The sequence below is a fragment of the Lepidochelys kempii genome, chromosome 2 (genome assembly GCF_965140265.1).
Source record: "Lepidochelys kempii isolate rLepKem1 chromosome 2, rLepKem1.hap2, whole genome shotgun sequence".
Lineage (NCBI taxonomy): Eukaryota > Metazoa > Chordata > Testudines > Cheloniidae > Lepidochelys > Lepidochelys kempii.
The window spans coordinates 22,938,955-22,964,973 of NC_133257.1; the positions used below are offsets into that span (position 1 = coordinate 22,938,955).

At 38.0% G+C, this 26,019-nt stretch overlaps 1 protein-coding gene across 4 annotated transcripts in view; it reads right to left on the reverse strand.

Moving 5' to 3' along the window:
- TBC1D31 (TBC1 domain family member 31) overlaps positions 1 to 26,019 on the reverse strand; it is a 33,943-nt gene that overhangs the window by 684 nt on the left and 7,240 nt on the right. Inside the window, exons 2-19 of one of the 4 annotated variants that reach the window (XM_073330212.1) lie at positions 25,720 to 25,838; positions 22,426 to 23,613; positions 22,188 to 22,347; positions 21,767 to 21,967; positions 20,338 to 20,514; positions 18,252 to 18,331; positions 17,995 to 18,141; positions 16,972 to 17,105; positions 15,591 to 15,724; positions 14,671 to 14,850; positions 13,430 to 13,662; positions 11,524 to 11,676; positions 10,445 to 10,580; positions 9,941 to 10,033; positions 5,629 to 5,769; positions 4,431 to 4,625; positions 3,846 to 3,996; positions 796 to 927 (exon numbers count right to left, since the gene is read on the reverse strand). In XM_073330212.1, the coding sequence (XP_073186313.1) occupies positions 796 to 927; positions 3,846 to 3,996; positions 4,431 to 4,625; positions 5,629 to 5,769; positions 9,941 to 10,033; positions 10,445 to 10,580; positions 11,524 to 11,676; positions 13,430 to 13,662; positions 14,671 to 14,850; positions 15,591 to 15,724; positions 16,972 to 17,105; positions 17,995 to 18,141; positions 18,252 to 18,331; positions 20,338 to 20,514; positions 21,767 to 21,967; positions 22,188 to 22,347; positions 22,426 to 22,445 (2,467 nt within the window). In that variant the 5' untranslated portion in view covers positions 22,446 to 23,613; positions 25,720 to 25,838. Of the gene's footprint in view, positions 1 to 795; positions 928 to 3,845; positions 3,997 to 4,430; positions 4,626 to 5,628; positions 5,770 to 9,940; positions 10,034 to 10,444; positions 10,581 to 11,523; positions 11,677 to 13,429; positions 13,663 to 14,670; positions 14,851 to 15,590; positions 15,725 to 16,971; positions 17,106 to 17,994; positions 18,142 to 18,251; positions 18,332 to 20,337; positions 20,515 to 21,766; positions 21,968 to 22,187; positions 22,365 to 22,425; positions 23,614 to 25,719; positions 25,839 to 26,019 lie in introns of those variants that run through there. The other 3 variants (XM_073330214.1, XM_073330211.1, XM_073330215.1) reach the window with 3 other exon arrangements.

The window sequence follows — 26,019 nt, forward strand, 5'->3', positions numbered from 1 at the left end:
GATCATCTAGTCTGACCTCCTGTATGGGATTCAGTTTTTTCATGACTAAACTGGTACAAAGTTATTTCTTGTTGGAGAATAATACTGTACGGCTTTGTCTTTAATATATAACAAGACAATTACTGCACTTCTATTCCTTCATTCAGTCCCTTGATTATCAAGAAGACAGCTCTAAATACTGCAAGTGGAGAGCAACTCCGACTTCCATGGGGTTCTTTTAGGTCCTTTGCAAAGTGTATCATTACTATACTGTACTTTGTGGCAAATGGAGAAGCTAACGCACTATTAAAGTTTCAAAGGTATTAAGGTTTCCTGTAGTGTCAGGAGGATTTCACCAATAAGATGTACAACTAAAGAATAGCTTTTAACAAGCATTTTCATTGGCTGTAGAAGCAGAGATAGCCCGGAATAGATAATTAGAGACTAGTTATTGACCAGAACAAATGAGTCCTCCCAAGATGATTTGAATGATAGGTAATTCTACATTTTCTCCACTCCCAAAAGCCACAGAGAGCTATGTAACGGTGTTTAAGCTCTAGATACAAATGCAAATCCCACAAAACTATGGGGTGGAGATATAGCTGGGTCTAACACAAGAGGCATCTCTCATAATCTGGCAGAGTTGAGTTGCCTACTGCCTTCACAATACTGTTTTTAAAGGGATTTTTCAGGTGTGAAATCAATTAAAAATAAATTTGTACATTTATGAAAGACTGATTCACCCACCTTGGTGCCTGGGTAATGCTTCCAAAATTAGAAGTGAGAGAAAGATTATTCTGAAGTTTAGCAACTTACAGTGTGCTGAGGACTCTGCTGTAGATAAGTCATTTAGACAGACATATCCTGACTTGGGTTGGGCTTCCCTCGGCACCTGCTGGAATTTTAAATCTTGCTGTACACACCCAGTCTTCAAATCACGCAATCTCTCTGTGGGAAATGGAGAGAAGTTTCTTTGTAAACTGTAAGAATTTAATAGCTAATGTTTATTAAAAGCCATATTTTTCAATCCCTACTTAATTGGAGCTGCCTGCACACTAAATCTACGACCATGTCTTCACAGTGAGTTACTACATGGCAAGTCAGGGTGCAAATCTAATGAGTGCCACCTTGCCACAAAGTAATGTCCCACGTGAACACTGCAACAGTGCAGCCAGAGTCCTGGAGTACAGCATAGCATACTACTAGAAAGCATGGTAGGCTAAACTGCACTCTGGGACTTTCACCGGGCATAGCAGTATTCACATGGGATATTGCTGCATGGCAAGGTGGCATGCTGTAGATTTGCACCTGGCTTGCCATCTAGAAGACCTGGCCTTAGATTTTAGTGTGCAGGCAGCTCCAATTAAGTAGGGATTGGAAAATGCATAACACAAATTGTCAGTCTGTGGGGCCAAGACCACACATTTTTACTAAATTTCAGAAACTATAGGTCCCACAATGCAATATTTTTTAAAATACGACTAAGCTGATGACAAATGGGCCACTAAGGTAGAATATTGCATACTGGCACTTGTTGTCTTAGTGGATGGCACCTTGAGTAAGAAGACTAAGACAACTGCAGTTTAGTTCACATGATGTGAATTAGGCACTTCCGCAAGCTACCGTTGTGACCTCACTTGGACAAACTTTGTGCGAGTGTATCTGTGTAGAAGATAATAAGGGGTGGGGCCTGATCATTTTGTTGGTGTTTCTCTCTCAAGAGTTTTTTAAACAGTGAAGGAAGAACAAACTTTTTACAAAAATTTCTGGAGATATTATTTAAACAGTGCTCTATTATACCACTTAATTTTAGAGTGCCTCTAAAGTACAGTACCCTTTTTTTTTTTTTTTTTAAGCTTTTCCGCGTCATCATGCTGATCAAAGAGTTGGATGGGTAAATCCACCATAGGGAACAATCCTGCTTTGATTTAGGATTAGATGATTTAACGGATATTTTCCAACTCCAATTTCTAGGAATTTACAAAATCCCAGTGGCAAAGGAAAGACATATTTGTACACATACACCACAGTAGTGAAAGGAACAAAGGCAAAATGAGCAATTTGGTATTATGTTTTGTATCCTCTAACTATATATAGACTATGCTATGGAGTCTGCACTCTATATGCCTAAGGTCTGTCCCCGTCCACTCGCAATGGGGCAGTAAGAGGAGACGGCAAAGTCAAGAATTAAACTGAAACTGTATTAATGGTGTGAGAAGGGAACATTGCTGGTTCTTCTGTCTGAAAAGAATCTGATGCTGGGATGGAAGAAGTAAAACCTGCAGAGAAACTTCTTGTATATTTATGTAAAATATTTTATATAATGGAAAACCACCACTGTCACCATCTCTCACGACAGTAGATGACTAGTAGTTAATTGAAAGTTTCTGGTTCAATGAAAATTTAAAGCACACTGCCCCCTCTCCTTCCGTTTATTCACACACCCAACAAAGATTTTAAAACAATATAAAGTAGGGGTTGATTTTTTTTAAAAATGGTCTTCAGTTTTATGGGTGGAAATCAACTGTGGGTGCCAGTTGCAGAATTTAGATTCTTAACTACATACAGAAGTAAGTTAGCTTCTAAATGTTATTTGTGTTTGGAATTGATGGAAGAGAACAAATAGAGGTTCTTTTAAAAGTTTGGCCCTATTTGTCAGTCTTATGGACGGATATCTGGCATGTACTAGAATTCAAAGTGATCTCGACAAACTGGTGAAATGGTCTGAAACAAACAGGATGAAATTCAATAAGGACAAATGCACAGCACTACACTTAGCAAGGAATAATCAACTGCACAAATACAAAATGGAAAATGACTGCCCAAATAAATTTGTTAGTCTCTAAGGTGCCACAAGGACTCCTCGTTGTTTTTCCCTAGGAAGGAGTACTGGAGAAAAGGATCTGGGAGTTACAGTTGATCACAAGCTAAATGTGAGTCAACAATGTAATACTGCTGCATAAAAACTGGATATCATTCTGGGATATATTAGGAGTGTTGTAAGCAAGACATGAGAAGAAATTCCTCCAATCTCCTCAGTACGGATAAGGCCTCAACTGGAGTGCTGTGTCCAGTTATGGGCACCACACTTTGGGAAAGATGTGGACAAACTGGAGAAAGGCCAGAGGAGAGTAGCAAAAATGATTAAAGGTCTAGAAAACGTGACCTACAAGGAAAACTTGAAACAATTGGGTTTGTTTGAGAAGACTGGAGAAGACTGAGGGGGGATATGATAACAGTCTTCAAGTACATAAAAGGTTGTTATATAGAGGAGGATGATAAATTGTTCTGCTCATCACAGAGGACAAGACAAGAAGTAATGGGCTTAAATTCCAGCAATGGAGGTTTATGTTGGACATGAGGAGAAACTTCCTAACTGTAAGGGTAGTTATGCACTGGAACAAATTATCTAAGGGAGGTTGTGGAATCTCCATCATTAGAGGTTTTTAAGAACAGGTTAAACAACCCCCTGTCATGAATGGTCTAGATCAGGGGTTCTCAACTGGGGGTCAGGACCCCTCAGGGGGTCTGGAGGTTATTACATAGGGGGTCGCGAGCGGTCAGCCTCCACTCCAAACCCTGCTTTGCCTCCAGTATTTATAATGGTGTTAAATATATAAACAAGTGTTTTTAATTTATAAGGGGGTTGCACTCAGAGACTTGCTGTGTGAAAGGGATCACCAGTACAATAGTTTGGTCTAAATAATACTTAGTCCTGCCTCAGTGAAGGGGACTGGACTAGAGGACCTATCGAGGTCCCTTCCAGTCCTACATTTTTATGATATATGTAAATATATTTACATAGATGAGTTAGTGTAATATCCACAACATGTACAGTGTAAATGGAAGTACTACTGTATGCTCACCAAAATAGCCATCTTCACATTGTAGCTTTTCAGCCAGGTCTATTGCATCGTTCATTTCATCTTCTAAGAACTGCTTCCTCCTTGCGTCCAAAGCAGCGACAGCTAGCTGCTCTGCTTCCAGTTGAGCTCTTTTCTCTGTAACTTCTTCCCACTATACAACAGACACATTTCAGTACATTTTCAATAGAAGTGCAACATGCAAAAAGCAAGCTTCACAGAAAGCCATTTGAATGATTTACAATTACATACCATCATTCATTTAACACAAAAAAGTGCTGTAAGACACTGAGTTAATGTTTTCTACTTTTGAGAAGAGCTTTTGCTGATGCCCACCAGGGTCCTCTTGAAGCAGCTAAAGGGAGGTAGAAGATATTATTCTGGGTCTAGACTAGGAAAAACATTGAGTCTAGCTATACACTGTTAGTTGACCAGCAAAATCAGGGAAAAGACATTAGGGGAAAAACAAATGTTGGGGGGACACTTTTTTGGTAAAACCCTTTTGACTTTTCATTCTGCACCATGCCGCAGCCACATACTTTTTCTCTTTTGCACGTCATCTCCCCAGAAATGCAAAGACACGCTTACCCTTTTATCCTGCTCTTCCTTCATTGCTTTTAGCAACTCTGCTTCTTTTACTCTGTTGTCATGAAGAAGTTTAGCTATCTCTTCGTAATGTGCCTCACGGTCTAGATCATCACATCTTTGTTTATACAAGGCTTGGATTCTCCAGTCTGTGTCGATGCACTTCTGATCAGCTTTTGCTAAACTTTCTTCAGCCAGCTAAGAAAAAGTGATCAGCCAAACGCACTTACTTTAACTTTAGCACACTATCCGATTACAGATCAAGAACAACGTTCTCCATTCAAACTTAAATTTATTTCACTGCCATTGTTAAAGATCTCTACCAGCAATAGGTTCCAGAGAATTATCGCTGCAGTAGAACTCCCGTTTATGCACTACAGCAAATTGTTTCTTTACAAGTCTCTCCCTTTGCTTATCTCTCACCTCTGCTATCTTCTTATTTATACATGGGCATATTTTAAAGAAGACTTAACTGAACCTCAAATATTTTAGGGGTGCCATTTTGCTAACATTTAAATATTTACCTGATCTGCAAGTACAATTAAATCAGACACCTAAATACTACCATTTCTACCCACAGTCAACTGCACCCACAAAATTGAATGCAGATTAAAAAAATTAAGACATATATGATTATTTCTGGACGAACTACAGAGACAAGCTAAGCACTGGGACAGTGGGTAAGCTTCAACTGTCTTTCAATTGTGCTGCTAAGAGTTCTGAGCTTGGAAACCCAAACAAGCTCATAATGCCAAGCTGGATGCATCTGTTGAGTATTGTAATTTGGAAGTCAATGTCTATAGTTAAATTGCCTGCTGATTCCATCTAAGTCTTTAGGAAGCATCACTAGTGAACACAAAGAACCAAAACCCAGATGTTTGTGGCCATGAGATCCAATATTCTTGACAGAAAGATAACCTGGGAACCAGCAATATCTACTAGAAGGATCATGCTAATTCTCATATGTCTTCCAGTCTCTGGGAAAACAAAGGAGGGCTTTCACGCAAGCCATGCCTAGCAGGACTTCAATATACTCCAACTGTCTGAACAGCACTTAAAGTGGGATTCTTTGCATAAGGTCAAAATGTAGTAAGTATAGTTGTCAGGAAAAATTAGGATTCTTTTTCTTTGAAAGATTTTCATGCTTGTTTGCAGGAAGAGGCATTCCTTCCAAATATACAAGTTAAATCCATTTTCTTACCATCTGAGCTTTACGGTCCTCATCCTGATTAACTTCTATCAACCTCTGAACTAGATGTTCTTCAAGATCGGCCCTTCTTCGACTGGCATCTATCTCTCCTTTTACTTCCTGTGTCACTGTCTCTTGATCTTTGACAAGTTGCTGTAAAAACAGTTGTGCATAAAAATACAATAATTAAGCTAATGCTATACATTAAAGATAATTACAGCTTTTTCATATTGAAAACTTCAGTGCAGAAACAAACATGTCCAAGGATATCAGATACACCGCACCCTAACGTATTTCATAACCAACCATAAGTATCTCCCTCCCCCACATTGCTTTATCCACTCTATATTAACATATACGCTGCACCTGGAAGTTTATACTGACATAACTCCATTCAATGGACTTTAGTAGAATTACCCCAATGTAAAGCTGGAATACTATCATGATGAACCAGGCCCATTGTAAATACGTTGTACATCTACAGCACCTTTTATCCAAGGATCTCAAAATAATTCAAATTTGAATTAAGTTTCACAGCACCAATACGAGATACAGAGATATCATCATATCCACTATCTCGATGGTAAACTAGGGCACAGAGAAATTAAATTATTTGCTAAAGGCCATACAAGTCAGTAGCACAGCTAGAAATCCTGACTCTCCGTACCCTTTTCTAAAATGGATCAATTAGCTAAATAAGCACTACCCCCTTATCCTAAAGGTCCTGATCATTATAAGACTAATTCCTTCAGCTGCTGACTTTACAGTTACTGAGTATAAATAGGTTTAGACTGGTTTGTGTTGCGTAGCCACAATACCCACACTGCAGCTGACTGTATATTTAATAAGTGAACCCTTAAAGACAGTTAACCCCATTGTGCTCAGCACAGATTTTGAAATATCATATGGCAAGAAGCATTTTTTAATCACATACAAGTGATGTGAAGGTGCATTTGAAAATAACTGGTCAGATTTTTCAGAAGTCCACTTGTGTGCATGCAAGTTGGGCTTTGCAGGTGTTCGAGATGGGCACAGGTGGGTTTTGAAAACCTGGCTCAATCTTTGTAACTAAAGTTGGCATTTCTAAAGCTACCCGCAGGCAGCAGCACTTCTCAACAGGCGAGAAGCCATTCGTCATGCGAAACTGACTTTCTATCTTTAAGCAGGAAATATTTTAAAACCCAGTAGAGTTCTTTTCTGATTTTTATAGCAGGATTACAGAACAGAAACTGCTTTATGAACAGTACTAATGAAGAAAAACACTCCTTTTCCATAAACATTTCCCCATCCCTTTTTTTAAAAAAATAATGCTATTTGACAATTTGATACTCAGACTGAGGCTTGAGAGCCGCAAGTGGCTCTTTAATGTGTCTCCTGTGGCTTTTTGCCGCACATGGTATGAAAAGGACTCTGTAATTTAATTAAGTGATCTAAGTTATTAACCAATCAGGATGCTTTTACTATGGTATTAACCAATTGCAACTGATAAAATAATAATACTTGGTCAGTCATTTTGCTGTGAGAATTATATCTATATAAAAACTAAATATTTCCCCGGTCATACTGTTTAAATATGAATATATAGTACTATAGTAAATGCAACAATGAATTCACACTACTGTGGCTCTTTTGCGTAATATTCATCACTAATTGAGCTCCTGAACCACTGACATCTGAGTATCACTGCATTACACGGATTGCTTCAGTAAACATCAGGATACTACAGACTAACACAGGAGTTGCAAAGAGGAACAGCATTACTTTTAGACTCATTTCTACTGATGGTAACTTTTTCCTCAGTAATCCTCCTCAACCAAGTGTGCAGATGCAACTTGTAACAACCAAGTTATATTTGTATGTACATGAAGAAAAAAATGGCACAAAGAAGCAGTCCTGAGGTGCCACTGATTAAATTAATTAAAGAATCAAATTAAAAAAATTAAAGAAAGAGGCCTCTCTCTCTCGCCTCCCTCCCCCCAATCTGGCCAAAGCAATAATATGGAATTTGAGAACTGCAAAGGGACAACCATTCAAAACAAGTTTCTTCTAAATATCCCACAAACAATAGATAACTTTGGTAAACTCTCTGGCTAGAAGATAAATTGGGATAAGTCAGAAGCAATGAAGAGCTCACTGGATCTAGTTGGAAGTGGCTCTCCTATAGGGACATTGAGGCTATGTCTACACTATGCGCCTTTTAGCGACACAACTGTGCTGCTTCAACCATGCCGCTAAAAGGTGCGCGGTGTAGCCACTGTTTGTTGGCAGGAATGAGCTCTCCTGCAGACAAAAAACTTCCACCCCCAATGAGCAGCGTCAGCTTTGTCAGCAGGACATCTCTTTCGCTGACAAAGCGCTGTTCACATCGGCACTTTTTGTTGGTAAAACTTTTGTCGTTCAGGTGTCTGTGTGCTTTTTTCACTCCCCTGAACGACAAAAGTTTTACTGACGAAAGTCCAGTGTACATAAAGCCTTAGATGGCAACAGACAAACTTCAGATATCTTGGTACCTGTTCCTTAAGGAAATTAAAAGCATAGTCAAGGTTAATCTAGCCCCATTAATCATGCAGTTAACCAACAGTTTAAATAGATGGCAGGCACTCTCTCTCTCTCACTTTGGGAAAAAATAAACAATCAAAATGAATGCTCTTCCCAAGATCCTTTTTATTCTGAATTCCATATTCTTCCCTTTTATTTTACCAAAACCAACACCATGTTCAGGTCCTTCTTGTGGGGTGTTGGTAACAAACCCAGAATCTCCTACACAGATTACAGTTCCCTGTCAAAACACGTGGTTTTAGATTTCCCAGCTTTGAACTTTATCAGACAATAATTCTTAGTCAAGCAGCATAGTGGCTCATTCCCTCATGGTGTACAACCTTAGGCTGTCTCCAGCTAGAAGCAGAATTCATTACTCCTTTACCCCTTTCCAATGCACTGCACTCAGATTACTACCGATTCCCTAAAGAGCAATTACCAATCTATTGTGGCAGTCAAAAATAATTGGCATATTATGTCTACTAAATTTAACAGGCACCCCCTTCTACATACCAGGGCCTCTATCTGGGGTAATGCGAAACTCTGTATAGCATGCAACCCCATCATTTGGCCAGACTGGATTAGGAAAGGGATTCTGACCATCAGTCAATTTAATACAAATGATACCTTCCTCCCTTTTACAATATCAAAAGGGAGGTTCAATCTAGAGACTAAGAAAGAGTGGCAATATATCCAACTTAAACATGCCATCTCTGATCTGTTTGGCCCCGATGCCTGCGCCACCCATGACCCACCTGAACTGCTGTCATTTCTCCAGATATTACCCAGATTGCCAAGAACTATGGCAACATCATATGCACACCTGGCCTGCAAATTTGAATTAAACACAGATTCCCTAAAAAAGAAATGGGAGAAGGAACTAGGCCAATTATTCTCTGCTAACCAATGAAAACAAATTTTAGTCAGTGCTCTGAACTGTTCCTTGGACCTCCATTTAAGATTAATCCAGCAGAAAAATCACATGGAGGATGCACTTGACCCCACTCCAACTATTCAAAACAGGTAGCGCTAAGTCAAAAAAAGTTGCACTGTGATTCAGCAGGTGCACACTTAGCCCACATGCTCTAAGAATGCTCCTATACCTGTACATTTTGGGAAGAACTTAATTTCAGTGAATTTTTTCCTATCAAATAAAATTGTATTAAAAACTAAACCTAATGTACGTTGATTGGAAGCTGAATACATCTGAAAAAACATTGGCTCAGCAGAGCACTTACAATTACCTAAAGATTCGTACTACAACAACAGAAATCAAAAAAACGACCAGCATTTGAAGACTGGAGCATAGACACTGTAAACTTGGCCACCAAGGAAAGAATTGTATATGGTAACAAATACCCAAGAAAAATTCTCAGAAACATGGGATGCTTTCCTGGAAGTATCTGAATGATCCAGCTAAACGCACGGGTCCCACCACTTGCCTCTCCTTCCTCTCTATCTACTTCCTTCCCTCCCAGTCTCTATCCCCCCTCCTCTGAACTTTGCTTCTATTCTTTATCTTATTTCAATACTTTAACTAGTTGGATTTTTATAAACAAATGTTTGTTTGTAAGTTACGTAATACAAATACTTCATTTATATTTTAAGCATTCATATTATCTATAATTCAGTATTGCAAGTATAGCTAAGGTTAGGTAGCAAATGGTTAATATATTTGAGAAGTTTATGTATAATTTGTTTTTTCTGTATACATATTTTAAAAAAGTTTAACAAAAAATAAATAGAAAAAAACCCAAGAGACTGTATGTAGTTCATTGCCATATACCTGTTCAAAAAGCTGTCTTTGAGATTCAAGTTCTATTTGCCGCACTTCTACATCTTGAACAGTAGCAGCTGTTTCTCGCTCTCTCATGGACACCTGGAGGAAAGAAATATACACATAAAAACCCCAAAATGGAAAAGTTGTTTTTCCTATACCACCATCTTTCCTTTCCTTTTACTGCATACACACACATTTAAAAATACTCCAGCCAGTAGGTTTAGAACCTTAGGCAGCTCACTTCGTTTTTCAGCAATGCCAACATTTGGATCAATCTGGCTTTTCTCAGGAAATTTTGCTAATTTAAGTAAACCATGTGGACAGCAACAGGTGCCAAATTAAACTATATAAATATGAATGAATCAGACACCCACCCAACTTCTAAATACATCTTGTTTCACAAAACATGCTACAACTGGTTTCATTACCTATCATAAGTTATGAATTTTTTCTTGTTTACTTCTCTTAATAAACATTGGAGGAAATATTGATTAGATGAGGAAAACAAACCTTTCTTGCAATTTCATCATCCAGACGTTTTAGCTCCATTTGACGCTGATCCTGCTGATGCTTCAGGAAACGGCTTCTTGCAGCATCCAATAGCTGCAGTTCCTTTACTTTTAACTCTCTCTTCACAGCTGCTAGTCTTCAAGGCAAAAATGAAATAGGAACAAATAAACTGCTACTGGTGGAAAGCTGACACGGATGACTGTGATGTTCCATAATAGCTAACCATTACCTGTCACAAACTACTCTCTTTAACTGCTAACACTTTTGACATCATAGTTTTGTTTTGGAAATAAAAACTGCATTGTTATAAGACAAACTTAAATCCAAAGAGTGGCACTCTCTCCCCATTTCCCACAAAAGTCCCATCAACTCTATAACTATTGGTGTTAACTGAAAAAAAAAAAAGGGCACTTTAGTTTGTTGAGAGAATTTCACAATATTACACCACCTCTTGACCAGAATTGTACTCCTCATTCATTAGTAGATAAGGAAAGTCACTTAACTCCTTTAATCCGCAACTCTCAATTAAAAAAAAAAAAAAAGTGTGTAAATTTTATGGGTCTAAAAAAAAATCCCCCTTTACAAAAAGAATCCTCATGGGGATCTTGAATTTCTCTCACAGTTTATAATCCCAAAGTTTATAGACTCTTTCTACATTATAAATTAGGACTTGGTAGGTAATTAAAAGAAAAATTCTTAACTCCAATAGAAATTTGAGAATATGCACCCTCATTAATATAAATAACTTCTGTCACAGTAGCAGCTAAAGGCAACAACTGAACTTGAATGCACAAACACATAGTGAAAGATAGTCTAAAGAGGCAGGTATATAAGCTGTTTGGGAAGAGAAAAAGTGGGACTGGAGACTACGTGACTTGCCGAAGGTCACACAGCAGGTCAGTGGCAGAGCCAGGAACAGAATCCTGATTGCCAGATTCCCAGTCCAATGCCCTACCCACTAGACCTCACTGCTTCCGCACATTTCAATTTGAACAAAATAGTGGCCATCTCTGTCCCTACTTGTGATAAAAGATTTAATAGCACGGTGTTATTGCCATGCTTCATACTACTACTACTACCTCTGTCTTTGATCTGCCAATTTTTCCTCTTCTTGCAGCAGAATTTTTCTCCTCTGTTCTTCAGCCTCACGAAGCAGCTCTTGCTTCCGGTACCAGGCCTCATCTTCTACTTTTCGCTGTACTGCTTTAGCTTCTATTTCGTGAACTAATTGTCTGAATAAATTTTTTTTATATATTACCATAGAAACCAAAATAGATTTCAAGAAATTATTCAGGTAGTAAAAACTGCTGGTCATATATTGGAAAAATATTAATTAAGATCATTACAAAAGCTATGTCTATGCTCAAATTGCCCAGTGATGAAGTAGTTTGAACCATGTCTTCTAAAGTAAATTAGCTATAGCGCAAGAGAGAGATCTACAATAGAAAATGAGAATTATGACAAGAGGATGAAGCTGATTGGCTTACATAGCTTCCAGCTTCACAGATGGTAAAAGCAATAGTACCCTTCAAGTGCCATAATCGACACTAGCACTTCTCAGGCTGTTGAAGACATTTAGCTACTCAAACAACATTTTGCAGCTGCCTTCTATTGGGAAGAGAATTTCAGATTTGTTTAACTATAAAATGGCTTATCTGCTAAAATCAAAATTTTCAAACCTGGGTGACTGAAGTCAGGCACTAAAGGTCTTATTCAGATGGTTAAGTGAAACTGACCTAATTTTCAGAGGTGCTGAAAATCCACATTTCCTGCTGATTTCAATGGAGAGCAGAGAATTCTCCGCATCTCTGGAAGCCAGATCACTTCTACTTTGCCATCTTAAGTGGATTTAGGTACCTCACTTTAGCACTCAAGTTTGAAAATTTTGACCTAGGTGTTTTCAGAGAATTAACAAACACGTTGATTTTAAGCTTAACGTTACTTGCAGCAATTAATGCCGGCTAATCCATCTAACTAAAAAATCCAACAAGCCAAACAGACATCAAAAGGTAAGGTGTAAATCCACTTTTTTCTATTCCTCTAACCATTCTCTCCTTTTCCAAGCACATACATTTCCCTTTTTCTAGTCTTCATTAGGGTTGCCAGGTGTCCAGTTTTCTACTGGAACACCCAGTCAAAAAGGAAGCCTGGCAGCTCTGGTCAGCACCGCTGAATGGGCCATTCAAAGTTCATTTGGCATGGGGCTGGCAGGCTCCATGGCCAGCTCTGCATGGCTCCCGGGAACCGGCCCGCATGTCTCTCCAGCTCCTAGGTGGCCACGGGGCCTCCGCGCATTGCCCCTGCTCCAGGAACCGTGCCAACGGGAGCTCCGGAGGCAGCGCCTGCGTGCGGGGGCAGCATGCAGAGTCGCCTGGACACACCTCCACCAAGGAGTCAGAGGGACATGCCAGCTGCTTCCTGGGAGCTGCCTGAGGTAAGCGCCACCTGGAGCGCACCTCAACCCCCTGCCCCAGTCTGAGCCCTATCCCACACCCAAACTCCCTCCTGGAGCCCACAGCCTGCACCCCCTCCCACAGCCCAACCTCCTGCCTCAGCCCTGAGCCCCCTCCTGCACGCCAAACCCCTCATCCCCAGCCTGGAGCCCCTTCCTGCACCACAAAACCCCTCATCCCAGCCCAACCCCAGAGCTCGCCCCCCCCACCCAGCCAGAACCTTCACCCCCCACGCAACCCATCATTTCTGGCCCCACCCCAGAGCCTGTACCCCGTCCCGCATCCCAACCCTCTGCCCCAGCCCCGTGAAAATGAGTGAGTGAGGGTGGGAGAGAGCAAGCAACGGAGGGAAGGGGAATGGAGTCAGTGGGGGCCTCAGAGAAGGGGTGGGGTCTTGGGGCAGGGTAAGGGTGTTCGGTTTTGTGCGATTCAAAAGTTGGCACCCCTAGCATCACTCCAGTTTCCAGTAAATCCAACAGATATCTACCCCCTCTCCCAATTTTAAGGTTTCCTTCTATTTTCCCATGAATACCTTTCTCGTAAGTATTCTATTTCATCCTGTCTGATCCTCTCTCGCTCCTGAGTCTGATAATCCACAATAAACCTGGGGTATTTATTAAATACTGGGTACTGGCCCTTTGTGAGTGGTATGAAGTCATCAAGCATACGTTGTGGATGGATGTCTGCTGGAGTAGCTTCCATAAGATGATAGCCTTCTTTAATCACAACATTAATATCCAGATTGTTCCGATGATGGAAGAAATACTGTAAGAAAAATTTTTCATTTTAAATCCTACAAAAAGTTAAACAAGTCACTACACTTTCCCAAAAGATATGTAAATATATTAGTTATTTTTTTAATCAGCTTTTAGCATACAGAATTGTTATCATCCTGGCACCACTAGTTAATATAATACATAAATAAATAATGGCTCAATTGACTTAACCCAAACCACTTAACCCTGAAAGAACTTCCTCTGCTCCACTCTCTTTACTCCAAATGCTAGGAATGTTAGTCTGCCCTCTCTCCCATATGTATATATCTTTTTGCCATACTTAGTGAGAGAAGAATAGGAAGTGCTTTCAACTCTGCTCATGAGTTATGGCATCCATTCTGGAACACGAGAATAATTTTACCCATATGAGTAATCGATTACTCACATGTGCGTCTGCAAAATTAGGCCCTAATATTTGCAAATGGAGATTTTTCCATATAAAGAATGCTTTTCTTCCCCCAATCCTCCCGATAACTTCAGAAGTACAATAAAATATTTTCATTTTAGTTGAGAGGCAGTCAACCAAGACTGCCTCACTGTACTTGCATTTTAGAAGGCAAATTAATGAAGCATCAAAATGCCAGAACCACTTTATATTGTCCTAACATACAGATGTCAATCCTATGTCCAGAAAGAGAACCAGAAAACAAAGAATAGTTTAATGGGTAATGAATTTTCCATATTAAAAAACATTTTCCTTGGCATTAAATTTCAAAAACGTTTTCCTTGGCAACAAAAGAATTTCTGAAAGCTCTTAAGTTTCTTTATACTCCTCTCTGTCCATACAATCAAGTGCAGTAAATTGAGTAATATTTTATTAATTCCACAGTGAATATATTAGATACTAGAGGACATTGCTCAAACAGGCACAGTATAACTAACATTCAATTGTAACTTTTCTTTTTAAGCTCTCTAAAAATAAATATTATACACTATAATTTTCTGAACCTACCTAATATAGGTAGCAAGGCTCTGACTTACATAGTAAGATGTTTACCTCAAAGTCCTCTGTTTGATTACAGTGAAGCAAAGGAGCTCTGGAACATATGATATAGGCAGCAACCATCATGAGAAAGTATGAAGGATGGTTGGAAAAGATATTATCAAACACTTTCAGCCATTCTTCTCTTGTCAGAACCTCAGAGAACAATGTTTCTAGAAGAGGCCAGGCATATAGCTAAATTAATTGGGAAAATTAATAAAATAATCCATTAGTAGAGCTTCTCAGTTCCCATCATAGAAATATTACAAAGGAAGTCAAATCTGAATATATAGGGGGATCTTTCTTATCTGATGTTGAGATTTTAATCTATTTGTAAATACACAGCACATTGGAACTATACCAAAAGATACAAAGAGAAGGTCCCTACCATATGCAGCTGATGAACTAGATGTGGTTTATATAAATATATTTCTTACCTCTCTCATTCTTACCTTTTTTCTTTCATTTACTCAAAGACCCCTGATGTATGATGTTTCAAATTAGAATTATTCTTAGTAACTAGATAATTATTAATATATAAATTAACTGTATATTTTAGCTTAATTGAATATTTGTTTTATGTTACTATGTCTGTTTACTAAGTTCAGTCACCACAGTTGTGTGTATTTTAAAAACCAAGATAAAATTATATAAAAAATGGATTTATAATTTTCCCTGTTAGATTTCTGAATCTATATGACTGCAAGAAAGGGCAACTTTAAGTCATACTAAAGCATGTATAAGGAGACATACGATGTAATGCAACAGGATAAGCTGCAGGCAAATGATCATATGTTCTTTATACTCCTAAAAGTACACATTTTACTCTGAATTCATTTAATGAGCATATAAAGGTTTAAACTAAAATGAGGCATTTGAACACTCCCATTTATGAACAGTTTTATATAAACTATGAAGCTAGGTTGGAGTTTTACCTGTGAAGTCACATTGCAATTTATTAAGTGTTGAAGCAATTCCTTGTCATGATGTGCCAAGATATTTTCCACCACACTAAGGACATTGACTGGAGGATTAGGAAAATACTCAAACCAGTGTTGACACCAATTAACTACAAAAGGAATAAAACAAACCATTTGTAGCTTAATCCCTCTAACACTGAGGGATGGCACACTATTGAAATCATCTTACTTTTCAAATGACGTTCCCTCCACTTTGATTCATACACTTACATTACAGTACTTACAAATTCAACGTTCTATAATCTGCAGACCCACTAAACAGAGGTTTAGTTTTATAATATCTGTTAATACTTCTATTACACATATATCTGTTATTCAATGTATATATTTACTTCTTCACACAACGCATGGTCAACTTATGGAACTCGCTGCCATGGAATGTTGTGAAGGCCAAAAGTATAACATGGTTCCAAAAAGAATTAGGTAAGTTCATGGAGGACAGGTCAATCAATGGCTATTAGCCGAGTTGGTCAGGGATACAACCTCATGCCCCAGGTGTCCCTAAAACTCCAACTGCCAGAAGTTGGGCCTGGATGACGGGGGATGGATCACTCAAAATTGCCTGTTCTGTTCATTCCCTCTGAAGCATCTGGCACTAGCTACTGTCAGAATAAAGGATACTGGGACCATTGGTCTGACCCAGTACGGCCATTGTTATATTCTTAATTCAAAGATGCTCTTTTTAATCCCATTGTAATCGGCTCTTATGGCTTGGACACTGAGCATCAAAATATTTTTAACCTGTTAGGACCAAATCTGGATACTTATTTTGCAACCAAACTATGTATTTTGCGAAATGGGTTTTTATGCAAGGTAACTATATGCTATGTGTGCACTTTGCAGCAGCTGCAATGACTAATTTCAGTGAAAGATACTTTAAATTTACTATTTTTCTTCAGAAGCCAAGTTACTAAATGCTAGCTGTCCTAATCAATTGATAACTCCAGCTAGTACAATAAATCTTTTAAACTGAGACAGTTATTTCTTTTGACTACTGTCACGCCAGGTCTCAAGCCAGAATTTAAAGGATTAACACGACAACAAAATTGTATTGGACGAGTGTTCTTTTACTGATTAGACTTAAAAGATACTGATAAAATAAATATGCCTGTTTAAAGTCAATATAAGGAAATTAAATTGTGTTTGTTAGCTATGATTTTTTTTTGCAACAGCTGCATTTTATCATACTTCCTGGTGGATGCCTTTTATACATTTTAAAACAGTACATGAACTCCTCAGTGACCTATAAGAGAATCCACGCACACCACTTTGTTTCAAACAAGGCAAATTTGGGGGAACTAAATAAGTTAAGTGTGTAGTAAAAATCCTTGCTTACCTATTACAGTAGCAACAACTTCAAAGCAGATTAGCTGGTTGTTCTGGAATAATTTTACAAATGGGAATGCTAGCAGAGGAATGTATGGTGTCTCACCAAAGATAGCAGACCAGTGAGCTAAAGCAGATAAGGTCCTGTATACGAAGACAAAAAAGTACTTAGAAAAATATCTGTACGGAGGAAGAGAATCATGTGTAACTTGCCATAACATATAAACAGTAATTATAAAACAGAAAGATACTGGTGTCAAACCTTTTTTTTTTTAATTTTATTTTAAAAAGCTGCATTAAAGTAACTTTGGTTTAGAGTAGACTTGCATTAGTAGGGAATTGCAGGCTTAGCTTGTCATTGTCCTGGACAGACTACATTTCCTAGAAATTTTAGCTCACATAAGCAATATTACACACTATTATCACAGATCTTGTTAAACCCTGGCACAAAACAGGTTGAATTTAGCATAGGAAGATCCTTAATTTTACTTTTTTGCTCACGTCAGTTTAATAGATACCCTATGTTAACTTCATGCATTTTTTTTGTACAGAATTAACAGCCAAACTTGCACAGAACACTTTCGGTGATATTTATATGTATATTTATAGCTGTAATGTTACACACAAGCAGAAGGCATCTTCTGACTGATCCCACTAACCAAATAAACCTTGACTCCACCTGGAATATGACAGTTCTGCCTGCTTTGTTATCATAGCACAAAAATGCAATAAGGCATCTGAAGTTTATTATGTTAAATAGCACTGAAGTATAGCAAGAAACACTGTGGTTTTCTATGAACAACTAGGCGGAAGAATAGGGGACAATTAACTCTCTTGTAGCTGTTACAGGAAATATTTTATAAGTTGAAAGCATCTATAGTCATAAAACATACCAACCAGAAAACTGCTAATTAAGAACGACTTTGGTGCAATAAGAAGGTACTACTTTATGTTGGGCTTAATTTTTGCAAAATAAACCAATCTTCCCCAGAGATGGTCCCAGTCACATAAATGAACGTTCACATAAATTTACCTTTGTAAGACTCTCAACAGTTTCCTACTTTTCATGGGGTATTCGTCCTTTAGGTGCACAAATGCAGAATGGATACCTTTATCTATTAGGCTACTAAATGCTAAGTGGTTTTCAGGAACTTGTAGTAAGGCACGCCAAACAAACATCCTGCAAGTAAAACGTAGATTTAGCAAAGAGAATTCCCTTTGTTAAATCAGTACAGCAAAAGAGATTTTAAATTTGCATGCATATGCACACCGGGGCACACCCACATTCACCTGTATTTTGCTGGATATTCTCCAAATCCTTTCAGTAAGGCTTGTAGACGTTTCTTGTTTAATCCATCTGGCAACTCATTCTACAAAACAGGAAACAAACAGTAATTTTAAATAGTGGTTTTGTCCCAATAATCTCTATTTATTATTCATAGAGGTGATGGACATGGTTGGTCGGGGGCATGTGGTTTTGGTTTTCAAATGTGTATTTATAATGGTCAGAACCCAGGACTGGGTCTCAGGACCCTGACTTCTAATCCCAGTTCTGCCACTGATTCACCATGTGGCTTTTGGCAAGTAATGTATTTATTTAGACTTGTTGACTAACTGCCCTATACCAATCTTTAGGCACTGTGATAAAATTAATATAAACAAAAATTCACAACATACTTAATGATCCTTCATGCGTAAGTCTGACCTCTTTGTATATCAGTAAACCCATCTGGTGAACAGTGACCTACCCAGGGAAACAGGGGGCTGTGAAGCTTAGCTGTTTAAGTGGTTTGAGATCTTCAGATCAAAGGTGCCAGGAAACGTGAAGTACTATTACTTGAAAGCATTAATTACTTTAAAAAATACTGAATCAATTTCCGTTAATCTTGACTTTTTTTTGTGTGTGTGTGTTGATTTAAGTTTCCCTAGGGCTAAACCCAAATACAGGTTTCTAGCTTCAACCGTTTGTATAACCGAGTGTAAAATCTCTAGTCAGACCATATGGGGAAGTACTTATAAATCAAGCGGCAAAGAGTCCTGTGGCACCTTATAGACTAACAAACAGTCTATAAGGTGCTAGTCTATAAGGTGCCACTGGACTCTTTGCTGCTTTTAAAGATCCAGATTAACACAGCTACCCTTCTGATACTTATAATCAAGTTCATTTTTAAAATGGTATAACCTACTCTGCTCAGACTTTAAAAAAGTATCACTTTGGGTTGAGAAAAAGCATAGAAAATTTTAGTACAAAATGATGTTTTGAGAAAACTATAAAAAAATGAAAGAGGGAGGCTATAATCATAGAACTGGAAGGGACCTTGAGAGGTCATCTAGTCCAGTTCCCTAATAGAAACCGGAATTCAACCTTAAGTACATCCACTAGCAACACCTACTATAGCAAACATTTTATTTATAGTAGTACCTGCCACAATATTCTAGGCATTTTGCAACAAAATACAAATTAAATGCTTGATTCAATACCTACAGAACTCAATGGAAAGACTCCCACTCATTTCAGTGAGAGTTGGATCAGACCCTAAATCAGTGGTTCTCAACCAGGGGTCCATCAACTCATCTAGAAATTTGCCAAGTTTTACAACAGGTTACATAAAAACCACTAGCAAAGTCAGTTCAAACTAAAATTTCCTACAGATAATGACTTGTGTATACTGCTCTATATACTAAAACGTAAGTACAATATTTATATTCCAATTTATTTATTTTATAATTATATGGTAAAAATGAGAATGTAAGCAATTTGTCAGTAATCATGTGCTGTGACACTTTCGTATTTTTATGTCTGATTTTGTAAGCAAATAGTTTTTCAGTGAGGTGAAATTTGGGGGTACGCTAGACAAATCAGACTCCTGAAAGGGGTCTAGTAGTCTCGAAAGATTGAGAGCCACTGCCCTAAATGACTAAATATATATATGATTAATTTACCAGTAAAGTCAGGATATAACCATAAGTTAAGTTTACACATAAATTAAAAAATCAGAAATGAATGCCTTTTGCTGTAATTAATATTATTGTAAGGAGGATACACATGTGATTTAAGATAAGAATTGAGGAGAATTAGCAAGGTAGTTGAAGAAGAAAATAAACAGTGGTATCAGAGAGTAACAATACTGAAATATATAGATAACAATAGACCAAGTGAAAGCCTTGGGAAACAGTTTAGAAGTAATGCTCTACAGCAGAGATATGTAAGGAAGGTAAAAGGTGCAAACAGTGCATTGGTCAGATTAAAGATTTAGCAAGCATTTGGATGTAGAAAAGTAAGTTGTTGGGGAAACAGTCAATGGAGAGTTGTTCTGGCAATGAAAATCAAATGCTACAGATTAGAGAAGAGAAAGTATTTACAATTTGCTCTTACCTCTTTATTTTCAAGTGATGTGTTCACTTGTGGTTTTAGCACTCTGGTCTGAGTTTTACTTCCTCTCGATTTCCAAGGCCTCTCTGACCTTCCTGATATTACTCTCATTGTAAGTTTACTTGCTCCCAACTTGCCTTTTGACAAATCTTCAACTACTTTAACCAAGGGTGGTGGTGGCTAGCATCAAATAAGAATGATACAGTTAACATCTTATGACACTGTAGGAAAGAACATTTTACAATGCCCACCTTTATAATGAGCACACTTTAGTTTACATACAGTGTTCTTTAACTTGATGACCAATGTTGAAAGATGTTTGTGTTATAAAACATGACTTGATGAGACACACAGTGTAAACCAAAACCCAAACAGATGTGATAAGTGAATGAAAGTCAAACACACTTAACGAGGTATGTTACAAGCAAATTTACGTAGGTTCTATCTTAATCATGATTTTCAAATGTTGACTCAACCAGAAACAATGTATCTTCTGTATCAGATGTACAAGGATGCACACTAGTATGTAGTTTGACCAACATATAAGTATTGTTCTGTGTTTAAAATAAATTACTTCAGTGTGTGCTTGAATGTTACTATACTACTTTGCACTTCAGAGTGCTATACAACCATTAGCAAATTCTCACAAGACCCGTGTAGAATGTGTAATATTCCATGTTAAATATGAGGAAAAGTGAGTAATAAAGTAGTTAAGTAAATTGCCCAAAAACCCTACTCAAACTCAGCATTAAAGCTGGGAATGGAAATCAGGTCACATGACTTGAAGGCCTGTGCTCAGCTCCCTTATTACACAGTAAGCCTTATATGCTTACTTTTAGTGTGTGATGATTTATGATATACGGAATTCTGGATTTAGAAGAGTGTCTCTCCCCCCTATGTCTACCTACAGAAGTTATTTTCTTAGTAAAATAAAAGCTAGTCTTTATAATATGTATTATTTACATAAGGGACTAGCTATATGATTGTTTTATAATCATGGCTTCCAAGGCCTGATGAATAAACTGGGAATACTTCTTGACAAACACAGCATCACAAAACTCATTTGTGTCTGCAGATAAGGCAAGATCTGTTTCATGGTATTTCCAAGAAGGAAATGGACAAAAAGCTGTATGATCCAAACCAAGCTGAGAAAAAGGTGTGCACAGACTAAATTGCTGTGAGAAGAACAGAAAAACTGGAAGATAGAACATGATTAAATATTTTTAAAACAAAATTTGCCTAACAGACTGGAGTAACCACAAAGTGAGGTCTATAATCCCTATGTTGTTTATTTTGCATCCTATATTACATAGCTACAACGTATATGTCAATGACAAATTGTATTTTCAGTACTGAATTTTTGGGTGCGGGAGACTGACTTTTATTGGTATCTTAATGCTGTTTTTGTGATTTATTTTACTTATAATTCTACCTTATTTACTTCCTGCGTTAAAGCCTGGACACTGTATATGTTGAGGCTACCATTTTGCATTACTGATGCAATATACCGTCCATTTGGGCTAATAGTTGCTGTGTTGATTCCCTCCTCATGATTCCCAATGTCAAACAGATGTTTGCACGTCTGTATATTGATAAATCTCATAATATTATCTTGACTTAGCACTCCAAGAACCTAGAAATAAAGGAGACTTCTATAAATTAGTCCTAATGCAAAATAGAAAAGAATGAATTCAAAATTCTGAAATAAAAAAATTGAAGCAGCAACAGAGCAAATATTTAATGTAGTAACTTTCCTGCATATAGTATAGAATAAGGAAAGTAAATCTCAGAAAGTGTGTGATTTCAGTTAAGAAACCAAGTGATTTCGTTCTTAAACTTCCTATACAACTGACCTGATTAGAACCACCATCAAAACTATCAGGAAGGAATTCCAGATGGCGAACAGCTCGTACTTTTGTAGGCATCTGGATTATTCTTAACAGCTGTTTTGACTCCAGACACCACAAATGAAGATGATTCGATTTTCCTCCTGTTACAAGCACCCGGCCATCTCTGCATCAGAAACAGGACTAAGTTTGAATTAGACCAATCTAATCTACTGCTAGTTACAATTGTAGGGCCATATATTACCTTCCATGCTCACAAATCATCACTGCTGAAGATCATCATTTCTGTTGTATTGTGTTGCAAGCATATAATGTGGAAACAGCTCTCAAATGAAATAAAAAGCAGGTTTTGTAGTGGACATTTATAAACTTAATTTTCAGTGTAAATTAAAAAAGAGGTCTTTTCCCCCCAGTGGTCATGGGTTTGCAGTACACAGTGGTGCTGCTGTTCTCAGCAAGGAATGGTGCAATCTATAGATGGGTTCAAAATGCTACCACTGATCACCACAGAACTTTAAGTTGAGATTCCAAAGTTGTGGGCTTTGATTCATCTTCAGTTAAAAATCTTTAGATTGTTCAGACAAAATAATATGTTCAAGTGGCAGAGAGGGATATCCTTTATGAGTTTATAAAATAGCTTAAGTAAGTTGCTGGATAAGTATGGGGAAACATTAACTCATTTAGTAAAAACTAAAAACAAACAAGCGTTATCGATGGACTACTACTGTTGTGCACCTTTCTAAAATAAAAGACTTCCTATTGATAGTAGTAAGTTTGGATCGCTGTCCAGCTACGTCACTATTCTCAGCAATAGCAATATTGCTGTAATTGCTTATCTTCATAAGTAATTTTGGCAGCAATTATATTTTCTTTGCTGGCATGCAAATTGAGATGGCCTAAAGCGGACATGGTTGACTCACACAATTCTGAGTTCATTTTTCTTCTTTGTATTGAATACACTTAGAGCTGGTACCAAAAGTGTTTTCTGTTAACTCCTCACCTTTATTGGAGTGCAGCCCTGCATAGAGATTGCTGGAGAGAGTGATTAGTCTGCTTTTCTTTTCTGTATGAAAACCTAAATACTTTTTTGAGGGGGAAAAAAAACATCTCACACTAACATTTTGACTTCTGTTAAAAATAACTTTGGTATCTAGTTTAGAGGTGAAAAACTACAGCTCAACACTTGTGCAAAATATTTTAGAAAAAGGAGAGAAAAATTTGTATTGTCTGCTAAGAATTTTGTAATATTTTCTTTCTGAGTATTTAAAGTAGCAATTTACCTGGTAATGGCAAAGACTTTATAATGCAACGTAGAGCCTTCTATTGGAGTTGGCAACTGGTATTTACACTGAAGAGTATCACATTCCCATGCAAAGATAGAATTATCTTTGAAACAGCTGAGGATGGTGTTGCTTAGTGGAAGAAAGAAAACCTGAAAGAGTTCATATGGAAAAGGAAAAAAAATTGAATAATTTTCAGGCTAGTTGCCTTACATACTATAAAAAAAGAAAGATTACATTTGAACTTCAGAAACGTCAGAATAATATAGCAATAAATAGGGACCTACCAAATTCACGGCTATGAAAATCACGTCACAGACCGTGAAATCTGGTCTCCCCCATGAAATCTATGTAGTATAGAATAAAAGTACACAAAAGTCCAGATTTCATGGGGGAGACCAGCGTTTCTCAAACTGGAGTCCTGACCCAAAAGAGGGCTGCGGGGGTGGGGGGTCACAAGGTTATTGTAAGGGGGTTATAGTACTGCCACCCCTACTTCTGCGGTGCCTTCAGAGCTGGGTGGCCGGAGAGTGGTGGCTGCTGGCCCAGGGCCCAGCTCTGAAGGCAGCAGCACAGAAGTAAGGGTGCCAATACCATACCATGCCATCCTTACTTCTGCACTGATGCTGGTGGCGGCACTGCCTTCAGAGCTGGGCTCCTGGCCAGCGGACGCAGCTCTCTGGTCATCTAGCTCTGAAGGCAGCACCATCTCCAGCAGTAGTGCAGAAGTAGGGTGGCAATACCAAAACCCCCCTACAATAACCTTGCGACCCCACCACATCCCCCTTTTGGGTCAGGACCCCTACAGTTACAACAACATGACATTCAGATTTAAATATTTGAAATCATGAAATTTACAATTTTTCAAATCCTATGACTGTGAAATTGACCAAAACAGACCATGAATTTGATAGGCCCTAGCAATAAGACATGGTAGTGTGCACATTAGTGTACTATCAGTGCACATATCAGAAGTCTTCCTGAAGACTTGCAAAGAGCTTGAGAAGTGTACCAATTGCCTTCAGTCCCTGAAGTGGTTTATTATTTTTAGTGTATAGCTCATTAATTTCATGTATCATATAAAAAAAAAATATAAACACAGCTGTCAGAAGTTATGAAAACTATTGTTCCACTGTCAAAGTAGTTCCTATTATGATAAATGAAAAATAGGAAAAATGTAACAAACACCTTTTCTCAACTCTTTTGAATATATTTATTGTTTACATGAAGTCTTTTGTATAAAATCACCTGCATTGTAAAACCATGATTGGATGTCTTTCTTAAAGTTATACTTCTGTTCATCCACAAGTTATTGGCCTAGATACAATAATTATTGGATGAAATTTTTGGCCTGTGCCATGTAGGTCAGACCTTGATGATCGTAATGATCCTTTCTGGCCTTTAAAATATATGATTTTGGGCCCTTCCCTACTCCTTGCTCCTCAGAAACCCAGCTACCCTTCCAGCAGCAGTTTCTGCCCTAAAGCAAGTTGAAAGTTGCTGTTCTTTTATTTTAATAAATTGGGGTATTCTGTTCGTTTCCTGGTTTTTGTTTTACTCTAAAAAGTGTGTTAAAAAGGGCCACAAAGTGATGTTGAAATGGCAGTTTGGCACTCTGGGAGAAGGGACAGAACAAAATGTCCCTTTTTCATCTCTTTTCTTCCCCTCCCAATTAAAACTGCCTCTCTTCACCTACCAACCTCACGAGGGGCTTTTTGTTTCATTCGTTAGCTTTTGCTCCTGCACTTTTTGAGCATAGGTGGTATAGATCTTACTAGTTGTGTTTAACTGATAGGATCCCAGCTGTGCACTGCTGGGACTGGTGCAAAACCATCAAGATGGTTCAGGAAGTAAACGGAATGTAACTTTACAGTCAGTGTCCCCAGTCATACTCTAATAATAATATTAGCACTTCTTAGTCATACCTCTTAACGCACTAAATGTGGGTAAGAATCATTATCCCTACTTTAAAGATGGGAAACTGAAGCTCAGATAGACAAATCACTTAACCTAAGGACACACAGCAAATGAATGGCAGAGCCAAGAACAGAACCAAGATCTCCTGACTCCCAATTCAGTGCCCTATCCACTGAATCACACAGCTTCCTGATGAGAAGATTCTTTACATTAGGGGCTGTATGAATTTATCACCTTTAGAAAGGAGAGGCACTAGTTTGGGATTTTAGTAAAATCCTCTCAGCACACATAGTATTCGTTCTGTCAGTGACCAGGTTCAGCCAGCTGAAGTCCAAGTTTACCTTATGTTGAGGATGCAGTGCAACATTAATCACCCTGGCTTTTCCTTAATTTGGACCACAGACTGAAGGCAATTATCTCATTCATGGAAAGGAATGGCAGATGGTGAGGTGGGTCTGATCTGTGCCATTTCAATGAAACAATTCATGTTAATTTCTGTAATACACTCATATTACAATGGCCACTATGTAGGTAAAAATAATAGTCATCTAAAGTTTCCACAATACGTACACAGACTACAAAGACAAATTCCTGAACTTCAGCTGAGCTGGCATTTTAAAATAGAAGCTTCATTCAGCATT